General features: G+C 42.2%; 1 protein-coding gene across 4 annotated transcripts in view; it reads left to right on the forward strand.

The window, feature by feature from the left end:
• Bbs9 (Bardet-Biedl syndrome 9) overlaps positions 1-20,125 on the forward strand; it is a 426,448-nt gene that overhangs the window by 326,402 nt on the left and 79,921 nt on the right. For all 4 annotated transcript variants that reach the window (XM_041657113.1, XM_041657112.1, XM_041657114.1 and 1 more), the window contains one exon: positions 18,076-18,258. In XM_041657113.1, the coding sequence (XP_041513047.1) occupies positions 18,076-18,258 (183 nt within the window). The remainder of the gene's footprint in view (positions 1-18,075; positions 18,259-20,125) is intronic.

A 20,125-nucleotide genomic window follows, 5' to 3' on the forward strand; every position in this document is an offset into this window, starting at 1 on the left:
ATCTTTGATAGCAGATAACAGTCAGGGTAAACCTTAAAAGTCAAAATAACCTAGTGGAATTTCTTTTTTTCCTGTTATTGAAAATATATTTTTGTTTGTTTGATTTTGTTTTTCAAGACAGGGTGTCTCTGTAGCTTTGGAGCCTGTTCTGTAACTAGCTCTGTAGACCTGCTGGCTTTAAACTCACAGAGATCTGCCTGTGTCTGCCGAGTGCTGGGATTAAAGGCATATGCCACCGATACCCAGCAAAAATAGAATTATTTTTCTCACACAATATATCCTGTTTATAGTTCTCCTCCCTTTACTCCTTCCAGTTCTTCTCCACCTCCCCTCTGATTTGGATGCACCCATTTTCTGCTTTTCATTAGAAAAGAAACAGACTCCTAAGGGATAATAATGAAATATAGTAAGATAGACAAAACCAAACACATCAGAATAGGACAAAACAAGCAAGCAGAAAGAAAATGACCAAAGAAAAGGTATACAAAACAAATAAAGATGCAGAAATCCACTTGTTTGTACACTTAGGAATCCCATAAAACACTAAAATGGAGAGTCATAATAAATATGCAAAGAACCTGCGAGGTAAAAAAGGAGGAAAATATAAATAAATAAATAAATAAATAAATAAATAAATAAATAGATGGTAAAATGTAAAACAGCAAGCAAACCCTGACAGCACATTATGAGATAGGAGCCTCCAAAGACACCACCCCTTTGTTTTCTGTTGACGACCCCTGGGCATGCAGCCTACCCTTGTGGGCCATTTGTTTCTCTCTTGGAGAAAACTAAGTTTTCATTTTCATGTGCTTATCAGTTGGAGATAACTTCTGGGTTGGGGATGAGGGCATGCATCCATTTTCCTTTCATCTCTAGGATCTGATCTAGTGCAGACCTGTGCAGGCCCTGTGCATGCTGCCTTAATCTCAATGAGTTCAAATGTACTCTCAACTTGTTGATTTAGGAGGCTTTTGTTCCTTGGTTTCCTCTTTCTCCTCTGGCTTGTACACTCTTTCTGCCTTCTTTTCTGAAGGGTTCCCTGAAGGAAAGGATTTGATGGAGACATCTTATTTAGGACTGTGTGTTTTTAGGTCTCTCACTCTCTGCACATTGTCCGGCGTGGGTCTCTGTGTCTGTTGCCATCGGCTGCAAGATGAAACCCCTGATGAAGGCTGAGCAAGGCACTGCTCAATGAATATAGCAGAATGCCATTAGGAGTCATTTTGTTTCTGTGTGGGTTTTTTGTTTGTTTGTGTTTTTAGATCAGTAGTATTTGGTTTTACACTAGGTCCTTTGACAATGTGGTCTCAGGCTCTTGGTTACCCAAGCAGTGTTGGGCATGGGTTCCATCTTACGGAGTGGGCCTTTAGTTAAATCAGACACTGGCTGGTTACTCCCACATGCTCTGTGCCACCACTGCACTAACAGATCTTGCATGCAGGACACCACTGTAGATCAAAGAGGTTTGTGTTTATATTTGTCCTTTGGTAGCATGCAGAGTGCCTTCTGGAGCCATAGAATAGGCGTGAAAGCTCTATGTAGGCCCCAGCTTAACTTCTCCATGTTCAATGAGTTGGTAGGTATTGTCTTCGGTGATATGGCCTTTCTATGAGTTTGTAGAGAGCAACATAAAGTCTTGGCAACAACCTGGGTTGTTTGGGGGTTCCCATGAGATCCATTTAGCTAACAACTTAATTAGATGTAACCCAATCCTGGTACTGGAAATTTCATTTGTTGACAAGTGATTTCCAGTTGGGTCTCTGCGCCCCCCCCATTATTTTATTTAGTTATTTCATTTAGATCACTAGTGCATATGTACACACACACACACACACACACACACACGAGAGCTTCTATTGGATTAGGTTTCCATATTGCCCATCAAATACTCCTTTAATTTTGGCCACCTCTCCCTCTCTATTCTCTCTCTTTTCCTCACCTTCCCTCCCCACACCATTTGATATTCCTGTTCTAGCTCCATCCTACATCCATCCATAACTATCTATTCTAGTTCCCTTTCCTAGGAGATCTATCTCTCCCCCAGTCCCTTATTCCATGTTTAATCTCTACATATTGTAACTTGCTTATCATTGACTTAACAGCTAATATCCACATATAAGTGAAAACTCTAATGACAGCCTTTGAAAAACCGTTGGTCTGATATTTTATGGAAAATGTCATTGTGGGCATTACTAGTAATATTTTCTTAGGAAAGTTTAATTAAAGCAAGAGATGAGTAGTTACTGGTAGAAAATTCATCTCTCTTGTTTTCTTTTGGGATTTTTAAACAGGATCTCACGATGTAGGTCAGGTTGGCCTGGAACTTACTATGTATTCCAGTCTGACCTTGTGCTCTTTTATCTTCCTGATGAAGACTCTCAAATGCTGGGATTAACATGTGATCCACCATACTGGTTTTTGTTTCCCTCCCTCCCTCCCTCCCTCCCTCCCCCCTCTTTCTTTCTTTTCTTTCTTTCTCCTCCCCGCTCTCTCTTTCTTGTGAATTGATGCTTTTTGTCACCAGAATTAACTCTGAGTTTTCTCCAGTAGCTAGAAGGTAAGCTTGGATAGTTAGTTGATAACTCATCAAAGTCATATTGATGATCTGGAACTTCTGTTCTCTGTTCAGGCAATGGCGGAAGACAGGGAAACAACTTAGGAACCCTGAGCTTGGCTTGCTGTTCTCGGGCTCCTGCTGAACGGATGTCTCGTATGTGCCACCTGTGTAATCTGTTTTAGTATCAAGTCTTCATACTCTGAAGATTGTCGGAGCCTGTGCTTAAAATTGTTCTTGGGGGAGTTAAAATGGTGACTGCAGAAGGAAGCTAGAGACCTGAAAGGAAGAGGTTTCGGGAACTCTGACTGTTCTCACTAGACATGGCGCCTCTTCACCATGATGACATTCTCTCCCCAGCTTTACAACTGTGTGATTGAACTAGTGCCTGTTATGCAGAAATGCTTTCAACTCTTCATCCAAGTTTTGGGAATTAATACCAATAATAATAAAAAATAGCCATCTAGGCGGTGGTGGCGCACACTTTTAATCCCAACACTTGGGAGGCAGAGGCAGGTGGATCTCTGTGAGTTCGAGGCCAGCCTGGTCTACAAGAGCTAGTTCCAGGACAGACTCCAAAACTGCAGAGAAATCTTAACTCCTAAAAAAACAACACAAAAGAAACAAACAAAAAGCCATGCAACTTAACAATTCACAATGGTAAATGTTATCATTAGCTTTGCTGTTCTGAAACAGATTCAGAATTCTTAGAAGTAGACACTATCGGGATATTAATTCAACCAGCCTCATGGGTTAAATTAGGTAAAAAATAAATTGTTTGAAAAACTAGCTTAAACTGCACATCTCTCTCAAGTGTTCTAACCTACCTGTGGCCCGCTTAAACTGTGTAAAGAGAAGAAAAGAAATGATTCTTAAATGACCATCTCTTCTAGTCTAATCCACGTTTGGGCATTTTCAGAAAAGATCCTGTTTTTATCTGTACCGTTTGCTTACTTGTGTTTGTATTTTTGGAGGTGTATATAGGAGGGTTTACAGGGATAAAAAGAAAGGCAAAAATTCATATAATTATATTATAATCTCAAAAATAGAAATAATTAAAAATATTAATCTAAACATATTTCTGGGGACTGGAGAGATGGCTCAGCAGTTAAGGACACTTGCTACTTCTCCAGAAGATATCATTTTGGATCCTTGTACTCACTTTGGCCAAGTCATTATCTCCTGTAACTTCAGTTCCAGGGACCCAATGCCTTCTAGTTTCTGTACACACACATCACAACAAATAAATAAATAAATAAATAAGTCAATAAATAAAATCTTAAAAAATCAAATTCTGATCTATATTAGAAAATTACAGTGATATCTACTATCTTTTGACGGGGTCAAAAATCACTAAGAAGATAGTACTTAAAATTCATCTTGTAACAATGAAAATTGAAATTGTCCAGTGAATGTTATTGCTTTTACAGTGATTTTAGTGAACCAAACTTCTTCCCTAGTTCTGGCCTTTGTTGTGTACTTTCTACATGCTAGGCACTGTGACAAAATGCCTACTATGTGCTAGACACTGTGACAAAAATGGCTACTATGTGCTAGGCACTGTGACAAAAATGGTTCTATGTGCTAGATGCTGTGACAAAAATGACTACTATGTGCTAGGTGCTGTGGCAACCATGTGTGTAACAGAGGAGGAACAGATGCAAAAAGAGATCAAGTAACCCTCTTAGAGCCAAATGACAGGCCTGGATTTGGTTTTTCATCGGTACTAGGTTGGTTTTTTTTTTTTTTTTTTTTTTTTTTTTTTGGTTTTTCGAGACAGGGTTTCTCTGTGGCTTTGGAGCCTGTCCTGGAACTAGCTCTGTAGACCAGGCTGGTCTCGAACTCACAGAGATCCGCCTGCCTCTGCCTCCCGAGTGGTACTAGGTTGGTTTTTTCTGATGTTTGATGTGCCTGATCATTGCAGGGGTTCCAGACCCAAATGACTATAAGGCCACCATGTAACATAGGTATAGATGAATGACAAAAAGAGCAATTTGTAGAACACAAGGATTTTCCTGAAGCAAAAGTAATTGTATACCCCAGTGTGGGCTTATTTATTTTTAAAACACTTTATTGATTTTTGTGGATTTCACATCATGCATCCTGATCTCATTCATCTCCCCATCCCACCCTTATAACCCCCCCCGAATAAAATAAATTAAATTTTAAAAGAAAAAAAAATTCATTATGAAGCTGTAGTGTGACACAGTGAGTCACACAGTAACCCTTCAGTCAGTAACATCTTTCCTTTGGTCTGGTCCAAGGCCTCTGACTTCTGCTGCACTATTGATCCTGGGCCCTCACTGGGACTCCTCTTGGATATTCTATTGATATATATATATATATATATATATATATATATATGTGTGTGTGTGTGTGTGTGTGTGTGTGTGTGTGTGTGTGTATTGTTAGCCTGTCTTTTTATTGGTGAATTGGTTTAATTTATATTGATAGATGTTAATGACCAATCATTGTTAATTCCTGTTATTATGTTGTTGTTGGTGGTGGTGATAGTGTCTCTCTGTGTGTGTTTCCCTTCTTTGGGTTTTGTTGGTGTGAGATTATCTATTGCCTGTGTTTTCCTTGGTGTAGTTAACATTCTTGGGTTGGAGTTTTCCTTCGAGTACCTTCTGTAGGGCTGGGTTTGTGGATAGATATTGTTTAAACTTGACTTTGTCATGAGATCTTGTTTTCTCTATCTATGGTGATTGACAGTTTCACAGAGTATAGTAGTATTGACCGGCCTCCATGGTCTTTTCGAGTCTGCAAGCCTCTGGCCAGGCCCTTCTAGTCTTTATAATCTCCATTGAGAAGTTGTTTATAAATCTAATATTTTTTTTTTTTTTTTTTTTTTTAGTTTTTCGAGACAGGGTTTCTCTGTAGCTTTGGAGCCTGTCCTGGCACTAGCTCTTGTAGACCAGGCTGGCCTCGAACTCACAGAGATCCGCCTGCCTCTGCCTCCCGAGTGCTGGGATTAAAGGCGTGCGCCACCACCGCCCGGCTAAATCTAATATTTTTGCATTTATATTTTACTTGTCCTTTTTTTCCTTGCCATTTTTAATATTTTTTCTTTGTTCTGTATGTTTAACATTTTGATTATTATGTAATACAGGGACTTTTGTTTCTAATCCAGTCTATTTTCTGTTCTGTAAGCTCCTTGTGCCTTTATAGGCATGTTAGGAAAATTTTCTTCTATGATTTTGTTAAATATATTTTCTGGGTTTTTGAGCTGGGATTCGTCACCTTTTCCTATTATTCTTAGGTTTGGTCTTTTCACAGTGTCCTAGATTTCCTGGATGTTTTGTGTTAGGAGTTTTTTAGATCCAACATTTTATTTGACCTATGAATCTATTTATTTTATCATATCTTCAACACCTGAGATTCCCTCTTACATATCTTGTATTCTGTTGGTGATGCTTGCATCGGTAGGTTCTGTTTGCTTATCTAGATTTTTCATTTCTAGATTTTCTTCACTTCATGTTTTCTTTATTGCTTCTATTTCAAATTTCATGTCTTGAATGGTTTCCTTTACCTATTTTTTCCTTGACTTTCTTGTCATTCTTTAAGGGATTTATTGATTTCCTCCAATTTTTTTGGTTGCTTTTCTTTGATTTCTTTGAGTTTTTCATTTCCTTTTTAAGGACCAGTGTCATCTTCATAATGTTGACTTTATGGTCATTTTCTTGTGTTTCAAGTGCTTTAGAATATTCAGATCTTGCTGTTGTAGGGTAACTGGGCTCTGGTGGTACCATATGGCCCTGGCTGTTGTTGAGTGTATTTTTGGGATAATGAGGTCTAGGCCCTGATTTCTGAGTTTGTCTTTGTTGGATAGGTTTTTTGTTCCTGGGTTTTTGTTTCCTCTTTGGTCTTCTGGTCTCTGTGACCTGGATTTCTGGTGGCTGGGCATGATCTCTGATCCTGGAGGGAGCCTCTGTCCTAGCTGGGAGCTGGCCTTCTGGTGGTTAGCTCAGCCTTCATTACAGCTGGGGGTCTCTGTTCTTCTCACTGGTGTGGGCTGTTCCTGTTCTTCTGACTAGTATGGCCTGTACCCGAGCAGGTGAGGTCTCCTACAGTTGGAGAAGGGCTGGCCTCAGGAAGGATGATGGGGTCTTGAGGGCTGGAATGGGTTTGGGAACAGAGTCTAGGGAGTGTGGTGGTTCAGCTGGCAGGTGGATCACTTGCCTCTTCTTTTCACTGCTGTGGCCTGCACTAGAGTCAAGGTAGTCTGCCAGGGTGGAGGCAGGACCTAGCTCCTGAGCAGGTGAGGTCTCCCGGAATTGGGGGGTTGTACTGTCCTTGGGAAGGATGATGAGGTGTGATGTGTGAGGGCAAGGTCTATGGAATGGTTCTTAGGGAACAGAATCTGGGGAATGGAGAATTTGGCTGGCAGGTAGGTCACTCACCTGTTCTTCCCAGTGTGTAACTCTGGATTTTTTTGTGTATGTAATACTTGTATCATAATGAGCATTATGACGTTTCCTTAAAGGTGCAATTCCTAGGATTATTTAAACTCAGGACTTGGACCCCATCCCACATGTGGATTACTGGCTTTATATGTCCTGATCTTGCAAAGGAGAGTATGGATATATTTGTCTAGACCCTGTTGAGAATCCATAATTATTTATAATTATAAAATTTGTAATACCATCAAACAGAACTTATTTCTGTTAGTCATTTTGGTAGTTCTTAGTCTCTAGTGTTGACCGGGAGACCAGGTGCCTGAATGTTTGTGTTCATGGTCTTCTGCTCTGTCTCTAGGGTTTGTTCCTCATAGAAAGCTTAACTGTTCTAAGTCCATGGACGCTAGACTGGAGGATCCCTGCTGTAGGAAGTCCTTCTGTCTGTGTTGCTTTTATTGGTTAATGAATAAAGAAACTGCCTTGGGCCTATAGCAGAGCTAGGTGGGGGAAACTAAGCTGAATGCTGGGGAAAAAGGAGGCAGAGTCAGAGAGAAGCATTGGAGCCCCACCAGAGCCAGAGGGAACTTTAACCGGTAAACCACAGCTATGTGGCTATACACAGATCACTAGAAATGGGTTAAATTAAGATATAAGTGTTAGCCAATAAGAAGCTAGAGCTAATGGGCCAAGCAATGTTTTAGTTAATATAGTTTCTGTGTGATTATTTTGGTTTTGGGCAGCCGGGACAAACAAGTGGCCTCCCTCCTACAGATCCCAACTTTCTGAGAACATTGATCATTGGCAATGTCTGCAAATATTTTTGGTTATTATAGTTAATGGGAGGAGCTCTGGTGTGTAGGGCTTGAGATGCTGTGTACTTCCCGCAGTTGCCGAGACAGCCCACGACAAAGACTTTTCTGGTCCCTTATCTGCCATGCATTGGTAGCAGTAAAGACTTGGAAGAATTTACCAATCATTGATAATGCTTTGCATGTAGGAAATGTGAATGTTGATCCTGGTTATTTACAAACTACGGTCAGCCTAATAAATGACACAGCATACAAAAATTTTCTAGAGACGATAGGCCTTGTTCTTACTCTCCTGAAAAGCACACGTGCACCGAGCAGGCTGTGTGGTACTCTGATACATTGTCATCTTTGTGGATGCTCTCATTCAATGAGTCATCAGAAGTTTCTATTTATTTTAGTATATCAACTGCTCAAGGAAATCTTTCCATGTGCCAGAGACTGTGGGCAGGCACAACCAGTAAAAGGACAGTCGCTTTAGAGTTCCCACAGGCTGTGGCTGTAGAAATACTCACAGCTCTTGGTCATGCCACAGGAGACCAGGTAACTCCATGCATCGCCTTGTATATTATTAGTTCCATGTAGTCTGCTCATAAACATGTACTTCCAGACAGTAAGGTATAAAAGCAAAATCATAAAAGAAAACCCACAAGTGTTTAAGAGAACCAGGCCCTGTCTACAGGCTGTTGTTATGTACTCTGGCTGGCTGGGAACTTCTGATCTTCCCACCCCGCCCCCGTATTGCTGGGAGTCCAGCCTACACGCCACTGTCTAATTTGAAAATTTGGATATCCTAAAAGATGATTCATAGGGAGGAAAAATGACAATTTTTTTTTGCTTGTTTCCCTGTGTGTGTGGGTGTGTGTGCGGTGCACATGCGCATGTGTGTATGTACATGTGAGTGGGTGTATATGTGTGTAAATGTTACTTCATTTCAGGAACTCTGATCACTGTTGTCACCAGCACTGCGAGGAATCCGGGTTCTCTTTTTTTGCCATTATAAGTGATTAGCATACGCTAATCAATCACATGTAGAACTGTGTCTTAACGCTGACTGCCTTAGGTAGGGGAATGTTTGGGACACCCAGCCAGCTAACTCCCCATCTCACCATTGTTGCCCTTCATGGAAAATGGCACTCCATGCTGTGTGGGTGGCTTCTAATCATAGACACATCTGTCTATAGGCTGTTGCTCAAAACATTCTAAAGTTAGAAGCTGTTCAGACCCCACGGATGTTGTTGTTGGAGAGATAGCTGTGGCATTCTCCAAGGCTTGTAAAGTGAGCTCTGACGTTGCCAACAGTGATTCCTGTTTTCCTAGCAATCTGTTCAGTGACAGGCCACGGCCCAGAAAACAGTCTTTTGTCTTTTTACAGCCTGACTCCATTAATTATTATTTTTTAAATTTGGGTTTCCCTTGGCTATAGGTAGAGAATTTTATAGGAAGAGGTAAATCTTTGGTCAGATGTGATGGGGCAGAGGTGGGGAGATAAAAATCATAGTCAGACCGAGAGATCAGACAAGACAGGCATTGGAGTGAGTCCCTTTCAGCTGATTAAGTTACGTGTCTCTTTAGTGACTAAGCTGTGCAGAGGGTTTCTCTGTGTCACTTTTAAATTATTTTTGTCTGTCTCATTTCACATTTTTATGTATCAGTGGTATACATTTGGAACACACCAGCCAATGTCTTTGTCTCAACACTGCTTATATTTTATATTCTTCTGGGCAGAGCATTTAAAAGGGGGAAAAGGGGAAGAGTTTTTCTTATATAACCAAGTTTCTCAGGATTAATTTGTTTTCTAAAACAAGTTTTGTGTGAATTCTCAAGGCATTTGGCAAGTGTAGATTAGCGTCAGGGAAAACTCTTATCCTGGCAAGAACTGTCATGGTTTTGAGGGTCCCAGGAGCCATGCCTTGTTGTTCCTGACTGTTAGGTTGTTTCCTTATCGTTTTATGAATATGGAATGTATGAATCAAGCTTTAATGAGACATGACCATTGATTTCTACTGTTCTTAGCTGCCCAAAATGGTCCTGGGGAAAATGTGTCCTAATTCCAGGCATGGTTTAGAAATTTAAGCTCCGGGTTACAGGAGAGCCCAGGATCCTCTCTGTTACAGGTGCTGCAGACTGAAATCCATCCCTGTCCTCTATATGTATATAGCAGAACATCAAATGGCTAAGAATTATATTCTTGCCCAGTATGGTGGTGAGTTCCAGCATTGCAGAGGCAGAGGCAGGCAGATTTCTGAATTCAATGCTAGTCTGGGTTACATGGCAAGTTCCAGGACAACCAGGGCCATCTAGAGAGACTTCATCTCAGAAAACAACACTAACAGCGAAGATTATATACATATATATATATATATAATTATTATTGTAACAATAGATTATTTCTATATTTTCATAATAAAATGCCCAGAGTTGGCTTTGATCTGTGCGGGAGGTAACATGTAATGAATGCGTGCAGGCTTACAAACACTTCCAGCACACTCGTCTAGGCTTTCTGACATCCATGTCCTTTCTCTTTCTTTTTGAATCTTATTTAACTTTCTCTTTGCTGACAGAACATTCTTTTGGATACAAATACTCACTTTCCAGCTAAAGGAACAATTGAGCCCTGATAAGCTTCTTCCTTATTGCAAGGCTTTTGTCAGCCTGGGTTGACTGAATGCCATCACAGATAACACTGGCGAGAGGGAGACTGCCCTGTTTCTGCTGTTTCCTGTGCTGAAAATGTATCTGACCCGTGGGCTGCCGTCTGAAGAGTCAATTCTTGTAGGCAGTCATTAGAACTGCCTGTATCTTGTGTGTGTGCGTGTATGTGCATGTGCACGTGTGTGTGTGTGTGCGTGTGTGTGCACGTGTGTGCCTGCGCCATTCATGTGTGTGTACCCACAGTGGCAGAACAGGGTGTTGAATTCCTGGAGCTGGAGTTAGAGATGGTTGTGAGCCACCTCCTGGGGGTACTGAGAACTGAACTCTGGCCCTCCGCAAGAGCATCAAGGGCCTTAACATCTGAGCCATCTCTCCAGCCCCTGTCTTCATGGTTTAATAAAAGTGTAACAAAGTAAAAGAAGGGATTCAATATGTCCGACTTTCATAGCTTTTAGTAGTATATTCGATGCAGTCTCTAATGACATTTTACTTTGAAACTTGATTAAATTTAGCAGCAGAATGAAGACTGTCCTGCTGAGTGATCACAAAGGGTGGGGCACAGAAGAGAGCGTGATGGCCAGGTGTCCCCTCACTTTCGGGAGGGTGATTGCTAGTATGTTCTAAATATCAACAGATGAATCCTCTTTTCTCAGTGTCATTATCTGTCTGATTAAAAACAATTTACCTGCTATACCTAAACAATATAGATTGTTCAAAATTGTGACATAAGCCTAGTGAACTAGAGATGAACAGGAGGGGTGTTAGCTAGTTTTTACTGGGCATTATTCTGTAGGTGAGAAAACCAGCCTGAAGGAGATAAAGTCTGAACAGCTGGTGAGTGGCCCTGCTGGTACTCACACATGCGCCTTATTGGCTCAAAAGCCACCTGATTATTCTGTGATTTTGAATGTCATTAAAGCCTTCATCCCAATATGATATTAGTCATTAATGTACGAAAACGTTACTCCTGCTGCTTTCCTCACTGTTTGGCCAAATAGCTGACAAGAAGCACCTTGTTTTGGCTCTAGGTTTCAAGGTGTGGAGGCAGCTGGCTCCATGGCAGCAGCTTGCTCACAATGGGTGGACCAGGAACCCGGGAGGTGGATGCTGGTACTCAGATCACTCACTGCTTTTTCTTCTCTTTTACTATTGAATCCTCAGCACATGTGATGAGCTTCTCTCTACAGCTCATAATCTCTGAAGACACGCCTGGAGGTCTTCTTGGTGATTCTAAATCTAGTCAAGTCGACAGTATGGCTGAACTGTCACAACTGCCCAAGTGCTGTCTGTGAACTATGCCTTCAGAGTAGACCTTTCTGTTTGACTTATTTTAGCATCTTGACTGCTATCTCCTTTACACATATAATGAACAGTTTTTGCCGTACTCACAGGGATGTACCCTGTTACCACAGTTTAATTTTGAAGTAACTCATCTTCCCTAAACGAAGCCCCATACTCATCAGCTGCCATTTCCCAGGCTACCCTACCCACTATCCGACCACTTCAGTCTGCATCTTGGATTTGGCTGTTCTGAACATGGTCTTTGGAGAAAGCTTCTTTCACTTTTTTCATTTTTTTTTCCCACAGCTACTCGGGTTTAATGTGTATACATACCTCTTTCTTTTTATGGTGGAATCCTATTCTATTTACATGGCTATACCAGGTTCTGTTTATTTGTTAATCAGGTTGTAGCCAGTTCTTTCTACATTTTGGCTGCTGTAAATAAGGCTGTCATAAATATCCATGCTACACTTTGAGCATTCCCTGGTGTGTTAGATGCCAGTTCCCTGACATGGTGTCGTTGGGAGGTAGTAGAAACCCTGAGGAGTGATGAGGGATCTTCAGCTCATTAGGGATGTATCCTTGAAGGAGATAATGGGACCTCAGTTCTTCCTCATCTTTTTGCTTCCTTGCTGAAGTGAATGGTTTTATATGACTGAGTGCTTCTGCCTGATGTGGGATTTTCCTCTGTGTGCTGTGATTACCATTAATGAATAAAGAAACTGCTTTGAACCTATAGCAGGGCAGAACTTACCTAGGCGGGGAAAACTCAGCTGAATGGTAGGAGAAAGAAGGGTGGAGTCAGAGAGAAGCCATGGAGCTGCTGCCAGAGTCAGACATGCCAAAACTTTGCTGGTAAATCACTGCCACGTGGCGATACACAGATTAGTAGAAATGGGTTAAATTAATATATGAGTGTTAGACAATAAGAAGCTAGAGCTAAGGGGCCAAGCAGTGATTTAAATAATACAGTTTCTGTGTGATTATTTCAGGGCTAAGCTGCCAGGAACCAACTAACACCCCCCTCCAACATCTGCCCTCATGGGTTACCATAAGCTCAAAGCAATAGGACCAAGTAGCATATCCTGATAGAATCCTCCAAAAATGTAGGCTAAAATAAACCTTCCTTCTTTATATGTTCATTTTCTTGGGTAATTGTTATACTAACATGACTCTTTAACACATTTTATGATCAAAAATTTGAGTTCACATATATTGCCATTGCTTTTGTTGGTAACTTTAGAAGTGGAATTACTGGGTAGGTCATGTGCCAATGTTTATCTTTTTGAGGAACTGCCAGACTTCTTCCCATATTTGCCATATTACATTCCTGCAGCTCAAAATTCTCCATATCCTTGTCAATCATTGTTAATGCTTTTGTTTCTCTCTCACCCAAGTACCATATGTGTCTATGTGTCTCTGTTAGGGTTTATCGCTGTGAAGACACACGACAACTGTGGCAGCTCTTATAAGGAAAACATTTAATTGAGGGGCCTTGCTTACAATTTCAGAAGTTTAGTCCATTATCATCCTTGCAGGGAGCATGGCAGCGTCCAGACAGATGTGGTACTGAAGAGGTAGCTGAGAGTTCTTCATCTTGCAGGCAACAGGAATTGGACTGAGACACTGGGTGGTAGGTGCATATAAGGAACCTCAAAGCCCACCCCCACAGTGACACACTTCCTCCAACCATACCATACCCACTCCAGCAAAGCCACACCTACTAATAGTGCCACTCCCTATGAGCGCTTATGGGGGCCAATTACATCCAAACTACCATACTATGAAATAGCCACAGAAAAATAGTGCCACTACTATTTATTTGGTTGGTTGGTTATTTATTTGTTTGTTTGTTTATACAGGGTCTTACACTATAGTTCAGGCTAATTTTGGGAACTCACTAAAATCCTTTTGCCTCAGCCTCCCAGGAACTAGGATTACAGGCATGAGGCAGCATGCTAAAGTCTCCATGTTACTTCATACTTTAGAAGTGCCAAGTCTGAAACATTAAACAGGAAGGCTCACGTGTTTGAAGGGAATGTGTGGGATGGGCAGCTCCAGAGAGTAAATCACCTCACACGAATATAAAGTTTTCTAATCAATTGGATACTTAGAGATCACGTTTCCCACATTTTAAAGATAATGCAACTAGAGCCCAGAAAAGGGAATTACATTTATGCTTAATGCAGCTGCCAGGAGGGGAAGGCCTGTGTTCCAGCATGGCCTTTTCCATCCTTCCCTAGGAGCAACGTGGAGCTCCCCTGACTAACTTGTTCACCCACGTTGGTTGGTTACTGGAAAAGATCTAACTAAAACCATGTTGAATATTGAAGTTTGGCAAAACTGAGAGCTGCCACGGGGGCACCAGAGAGAATCTGATGTCCATCCTGCTGATACAGAAGTCAGTGTGACAGTAGACAGTCAGTACAGCAGGGTGTCCTGGTGAAGTCTCTGGCTTGACTATGAACTCTGGCCATGCTGTTTACTGTTGATCCTTCCTGCAGCCCTCTTTTCTTATTCTTCAGATGCAGCCAATAATTAGTCTCTACCCCATAGGGTTGTTCTGAGAATTAAAGGGGATAATCCCTGCAAAGAGTTCGCCTGGACTTGGTTCCTAGAAAGGCTTCAGTAAACTACTGACAATTATTACAAGCATTGGCTCGTTTAGACTATTGAAAACATTGTAACTTGAGGTTTATAGAAAAATAGATGAGTCATCCTTTAAAAAAGAATAGCTTCACTAAGGAAGGTGGCCTGGAAAATCAGTCTTTTGTCTAGCTTTCATGTTTCTGAGCTATACAGAATGTAACAGCATTCCCATTGCTAAGAGAAGAATTCAGTATATTACCATCACATTCTTACACACTGTTAGCTTGGTGACTATGGGCAGTGCCTAAGTATCTCACTTTGGGAAGAGAGCAGCCATTTTCAGTTAGTCTTGTGTTGAAAGCCCCAGCAATGGTAAAATATAAAGCCCAGATGTCTGTGACAGGTATGATATATAAGCAGTGCTTACCCTACATATTCCAAAGGAGGATCCACAACAGATTTTATGGGGTCACCTGTGGGCATTTGTGTTTCTATGCAAACACAGGGCACTTACTGGGAAGGCAGGAAGCACAGGTGGCATCCTGGCACATCCTTGCCCTTGCTCATTGCCCTGACCAGTGTGCACAGATGGCGCCAAGCCTTCCTCTCTTCATCACTGAATGGGAAATGGGACGGGGTGGGGACTGTCAGTAATTTCTGTCTCAGAGGGCCGTCAAGACAACTGAGTGATGGATGCTAACAACTCTGAGTTCACAGTACCTGGACCGCAGTCAGCCTCAGCAGTTCCCATCCAAACAGCAGCGCAGTAGGATTCTGCGTGCCACACGTGAGATTTGGAGGCAGATTGGACTAGCTTAGGTGGAGAAATTGGACATGTCTGTGTTCACATAGCATGATTCATGTCTACTCCGTTGTTGCTGCTGCTGCTTTTCTGTAACCAATTTTAGAGCCTGTCTTGGCAGCTGGAAGTATTTGGGATTAATTTCACACTCGCTTTATAAGTTGAGTGTTTTCCTGCAGCTCCCTGGGCCTCTGCCTCATTACTTTGGCATCAACTGATATGGGCATTGGACAGAGATGTCCTTTGGGGTCTCCATTTTATTTGGAAACCATCAATTTGAAAAAGCAAAACAAAGGCCATAGCACATTGTGCTTGAACTTGTTAGCATTTACTGTTTCCTATAGCCCTCCCTCTGTAGTTCTGTACACCAGGACTTTCTCAGACAGTGGGGAGCCCTGAGAAAGGAGATCGCTCTCCCTCAAATGTTAAGTCCTAGAAGCTGCTTGGCTTTGCTTCTTAGTTCCAGGTGATCTGGGAGATCTTTTGGGGCTTGGCCATTCAGATCTGAATCTTGATGGGTTAGTTTTTCCAGCCCTCTTTCATATGCTAATTCTGCTTATTTCATTTGGCTCTGATGGAGGACAAAGTAAACTTGGCTGTTACATGCAAAACTAAATTGAGAACACGGAGATCTGTTTAGTATTTCATGCTGGCCAGTAGGTCAGAAAGATTTGGGGGGGGGGGTAATTTACGTAAGAAATTGTTTCTCCCATTTCTCTCCAGTTTCTGTGACCGTTTGGGGATAACAGTCTCTTTCAACAATGGCACAGAAGCAGACCCAGTGAGACAGGGGCTTTGAAAAACGGAGTTTCTCCCAGATTCCTGCAGTTTGGGCCTTCTTCTGGAAAGAGCCTGTGGCTTGGACTGCTGTCTCACTAAGTCCTTCTTTCACTACAGCTGTGTTTAGCAAGTTGGGTGGGGCCATGGACTGACACGGTGCTACACTTAGTGAGCACGCATCGAACACGGTACCCTGAAGTCCCTCAAGCTTTTGTTATGCCTGGCAGTGCTCTATTGATGTCTTTGGAGTTAAGTGCCTGCTCTCCACCTGAGCTTTCCCCATGAGCGACCTCTTCATTTTCCTCCTCCTCACTGCGCTTCCTCAAGCAGTCTGTTCTCCTTTGCTTTGCTGGGATTGTATCCTCTCTTGAAGGCACCTTCCCGCTACCTGTGTATTAGGAGGCCTCCCTTCTTAGTTGTGGGCAGGATAATGATTAACATTATCTCTGGTGCAGAGGTCAGAGTGCATCCCCTAGAGTGCATTCTGCAAATTCCTGCACATACCTGGTACTCAGGAGCTGTTCATGACCTTGATCTCTCTATGAATTCAACTTTGGACAGGGAGCATCTCTGTCAGTATCATTGTGGTCCCGGTAAGGATGCATATGATTTCAGGTGCTACAATTAAGCAAAGTGGCCTCTCCCATCTCTTCTAGGGGACTCCTTGAAGTAATGGGGAAGGGATGAGTTCCAACCCCATTTGAGTAAAATAGACCCCAGGGATATTAACTCTAGTCCATCGTAATCAGTCCCTTGCTAGCTTCTTTTACACTTTCTTTTCTGCACAATTAGAACATTATTATAATAACACTTCTTCCCACTAATTGGTTCTGTATGTACTCTTTCTTTTAAACAATTATGAGGTCCCGTGGGTTATACTCTCTTGTCTACTTTAAAATGCCAGAGGAAAGCACAGTCCTAGGCACACAGTAAGCGGTTCATTTTATGTGTTGCTGGCCTTGCTTCCAACACCATGGCTCCCTGGAGAGCTGGCTGAACTGTAATTGGCTTCTGTAACTCCTTTAAGATGTTGGTCACGTGGTGAAGAATCCTGGTGCGCATGGTATATTCAGGCAAAGTTCTTGGGTTGCGCCGTCTTCCCATCACTCCCATCTCATTTTCAGTGTCCCCCAGACACTCTGATGACCATCTCTGGAGAGCCCCTCTCCCCACATGGAATTTGAGAGACCACACAGCTGTAGACTGTACTCGTTTGAATGATGATGTTTTAACAAGCCCTTTGGGCCAGTGTCAATAAGCCATGAAATATCACTGAACGGATCGTCTGCACCAGACTGCCGAATCTCATCTGAGTCCTCAAGCTGGCCGGGACATTGAGAAGGAGTTTATTACTCCAGTGTTGGCTCTTCCTGTTCTGGGGGACTATAGACGCCGTGAATCTCTGGGCCAGTCAGTTCATTACTTTTAATGAGCACAGAATTCACCAAGACATTAAAATAAAATAGAATCAAACACCAATGGGCAGACTTGGATATTCCACCCAATTGTTGCTTTAGTTCCTTTTTCCACAAGATTATTCAAGAGAGGTTTTTTAAGGCAGATTCTATTCAGTCCTGCCAATTTCTATCCTAAATAGATTTGGCATTGCAAACCTAACACACCCTGAGCTGTTTTTAATGCCTGGTGGGGTGGTGTCTGACATTTGTGTTAAAATGACAGTTTTCAAACTGATCAGATGTTTGAACCTTGTTTGACTTTTACATATGTGAAAGAAACATTGGATATCTCAATGTCTTTAATCTATAAAGACAAATTTAAATGAAGTTATTTTCTGGGAAAAGAGTGATGAAGTTATTTAAAACACAGAGAAATACTCACTTTATTTTATTTGATCAGTGTTCGTAGCTAATTATAAAAGACTGGAATAGGTTCACTCTCTAGTACTCCTATCCCACATAGTGAAGAAACCAGTGGGTAGGGAAGCTTACACGGAACAGTGTCCCTATAAAGCTGATTTTGTGGGTATTTCCACCGCTGGTCATATGGATTTAGAATTAGTTGAGACATTTTCTCACGGAAGGAAGCTAGTGGATGAATGATGACTTCTTTATTGTCCGACCTAACTGCGTCTGTGGGAGGCAGAGTTCATCAAGTTGTTCTAAAGGAAACAGGACTGTGCCAAATGCAACTTGCTGAGGGCTCGGGGGCGGTGTAACCATCGCTAACCGAAGTTTGTCATGTCTTCAGGTGATGGCTCTAGCAGATGCAGTGGAGGAGAACCAGGACAGGCTGCTGCAGTCCTCCGCTGGCCTGAGGAGCGCCACCCATTTGCTGATTCTTCTGGTCAGACTGTGGCAGAAGCTGAGTGCTGACCAGACTGCTATTCTAGAAGCAGCATTTCTGCCATTACAGGAAGACACACAGGAACTGGTAAGGACCCACAAGCCCCGCTTGAACAGACTTTGGTTTGGGGGAGATATCACATGGCTTTCTATGTTTTTTAAAGCATCAAAGAGGCTTGTGTTTTTACAAAAACGCTGTTTTCCCTTTCTTTAAGCCATAATAAAAGTGTCATATGATGGCACTTTTTTTCCCTCCTTGAGCGGTTTTAAAAATAGGTATATAGTCTATTTTTATGTAGTACCCAGTGTACTTTTATGGGCTCCTCAATCTCTGAGAGGCAGAGGTAGTCATTTGACAGTCTGAGTGATCGCAGGAAAGCCTCTAGATTAGCTAATCCTTCCCAAGGCTGCCAGAGAAAACAGTTCAGTCATTTTAATTTGTTCGATGTTCTTAAATTTTAGTGTCGCTTCAAAGGTTAGGGCACTGACATGGCTTTGCTGGAAGTGATGGGAATAGTTCTTTACATTCACGGAGTTCTTTATAATAGTTCATAAAGCCCTCTGCCTTAGAAGAGCCGTTTCAGAATGAAATGGGAAAAGTGAGTCTGTGAGTTAGATTCTAACCAGAATCCATTAAATGAAAGCACCTCACTTGTGTGATTCATAGATATGCACAGGACCAGGGCCTTCTGCATGGCCTCTGTGCTTTCCTCTACAGAGAAATAATGGGCGCCTTGGAAACCAGCGATCCAAGCTCAGCTCTTTGTGGTGGCTTTTTCGGGGAAAATGATTTCAAACCCAGTTTCAGACCTAGATCTAAGAATGGTTGTGAAAGTCACAGTGCTGCAGCTGGCAAGGTCCTCAGGGCCAGCCTGGCCCTGACGCAGCTGTCCCCAACTATCTCATTTCACCATAGATGTGGCACCAACGAGAGCTAAATACTGTGTCCTTCTCCATTTCACAGACAAGCCAAAACCTCAGCTTTCTATAGTTAAATGCACTTCTAACACTGGTGCAGTAGGCTCAGGATTTGGAACCAACCCATCTGCTCAGAAAATGTGTGCTTTTAGTCAGATGCCTCGTTTTAGTGAACACATTCATTGCCTTGGTTACTTTTCTATTGTCATGAACAGATGCCTCGGCCAAGGAACCTTTAAGAAGAAAACCTTCAATTTGAGGCTCATGGTTCCAGATGGTTAGATTCCATGACCATCATGGCTGGCCAGGAATACGGCGGCAGGCAGGCGTGGCAGTGGGGCAGTAGTTGAGAATTCACATCTGATCCACAAACACCAGGCAGAGAGAGAGAGAGAGAGAGAGAGAGAGAGAGAGAGAGAGAGAGAGCACTAGCTGGAATGGTGTGGGCAAAGCCCACCTCTAGTGATTTGCCTCCTCCAACATGGCCACACCTCCCAGTCCTTCCCAAATCTTACTACCAACTGAGCACCAACCATCAAAATATATGGGCTTATAAGGGCTATTCTCATCCAAACCATTACAGTCATAAAAATCTATTTTTTTAAAAAAAGAAAAATCTTTGTTTTGTGACCTAAAGTATTAATAAATGCACTGAAAAAAAGGGAAGGCACTTTTAGTTGCAAATTCTATAAAGAGACTGGCAATTTTCTTTTATAAGTCGAGTTGACCTTCAGTAGCAGAATCGGAGATGCTTAACTGTGGCAAGAGAAGGACATTATGCTGTAGTCAGATTATTCATAAATTTACTTTAGCAGGCCAAAGGCCTTGGTTAATCTCCAGTTTAAGGCCTACCACTAAATGACAGTCACCGTGGTCCTCGGCTGTTCTGAACTGCTACTTCTGTATCTGTAAGGGACAAGCTGGTCCCACCCCAGAGACTGTGAGAGGAGCTGATGGGGACAGCTGGGTAGAGTGACAAACTTTACAGGTCTGCACTGGTACTGGTTTGCACTAAATACCTTTATCGTAGTTGTCCA

The sequence above is a fragment of the Microtus oregoni genome, unplaced genomic scaffold (assembly GCF_018167655.1).
Source record: "Microtus oregoni isolate MIOR12 unplaced genomic scaffold, Mior012 000008F_ref0000371, whole genome shotgun sequence".
NCBI classification, from domain to species: Eukaryota; Metazoa; Chordata; class Mammalia; order Rodentia; family Cricetidae; genus Microtus; species Microtus oregoni.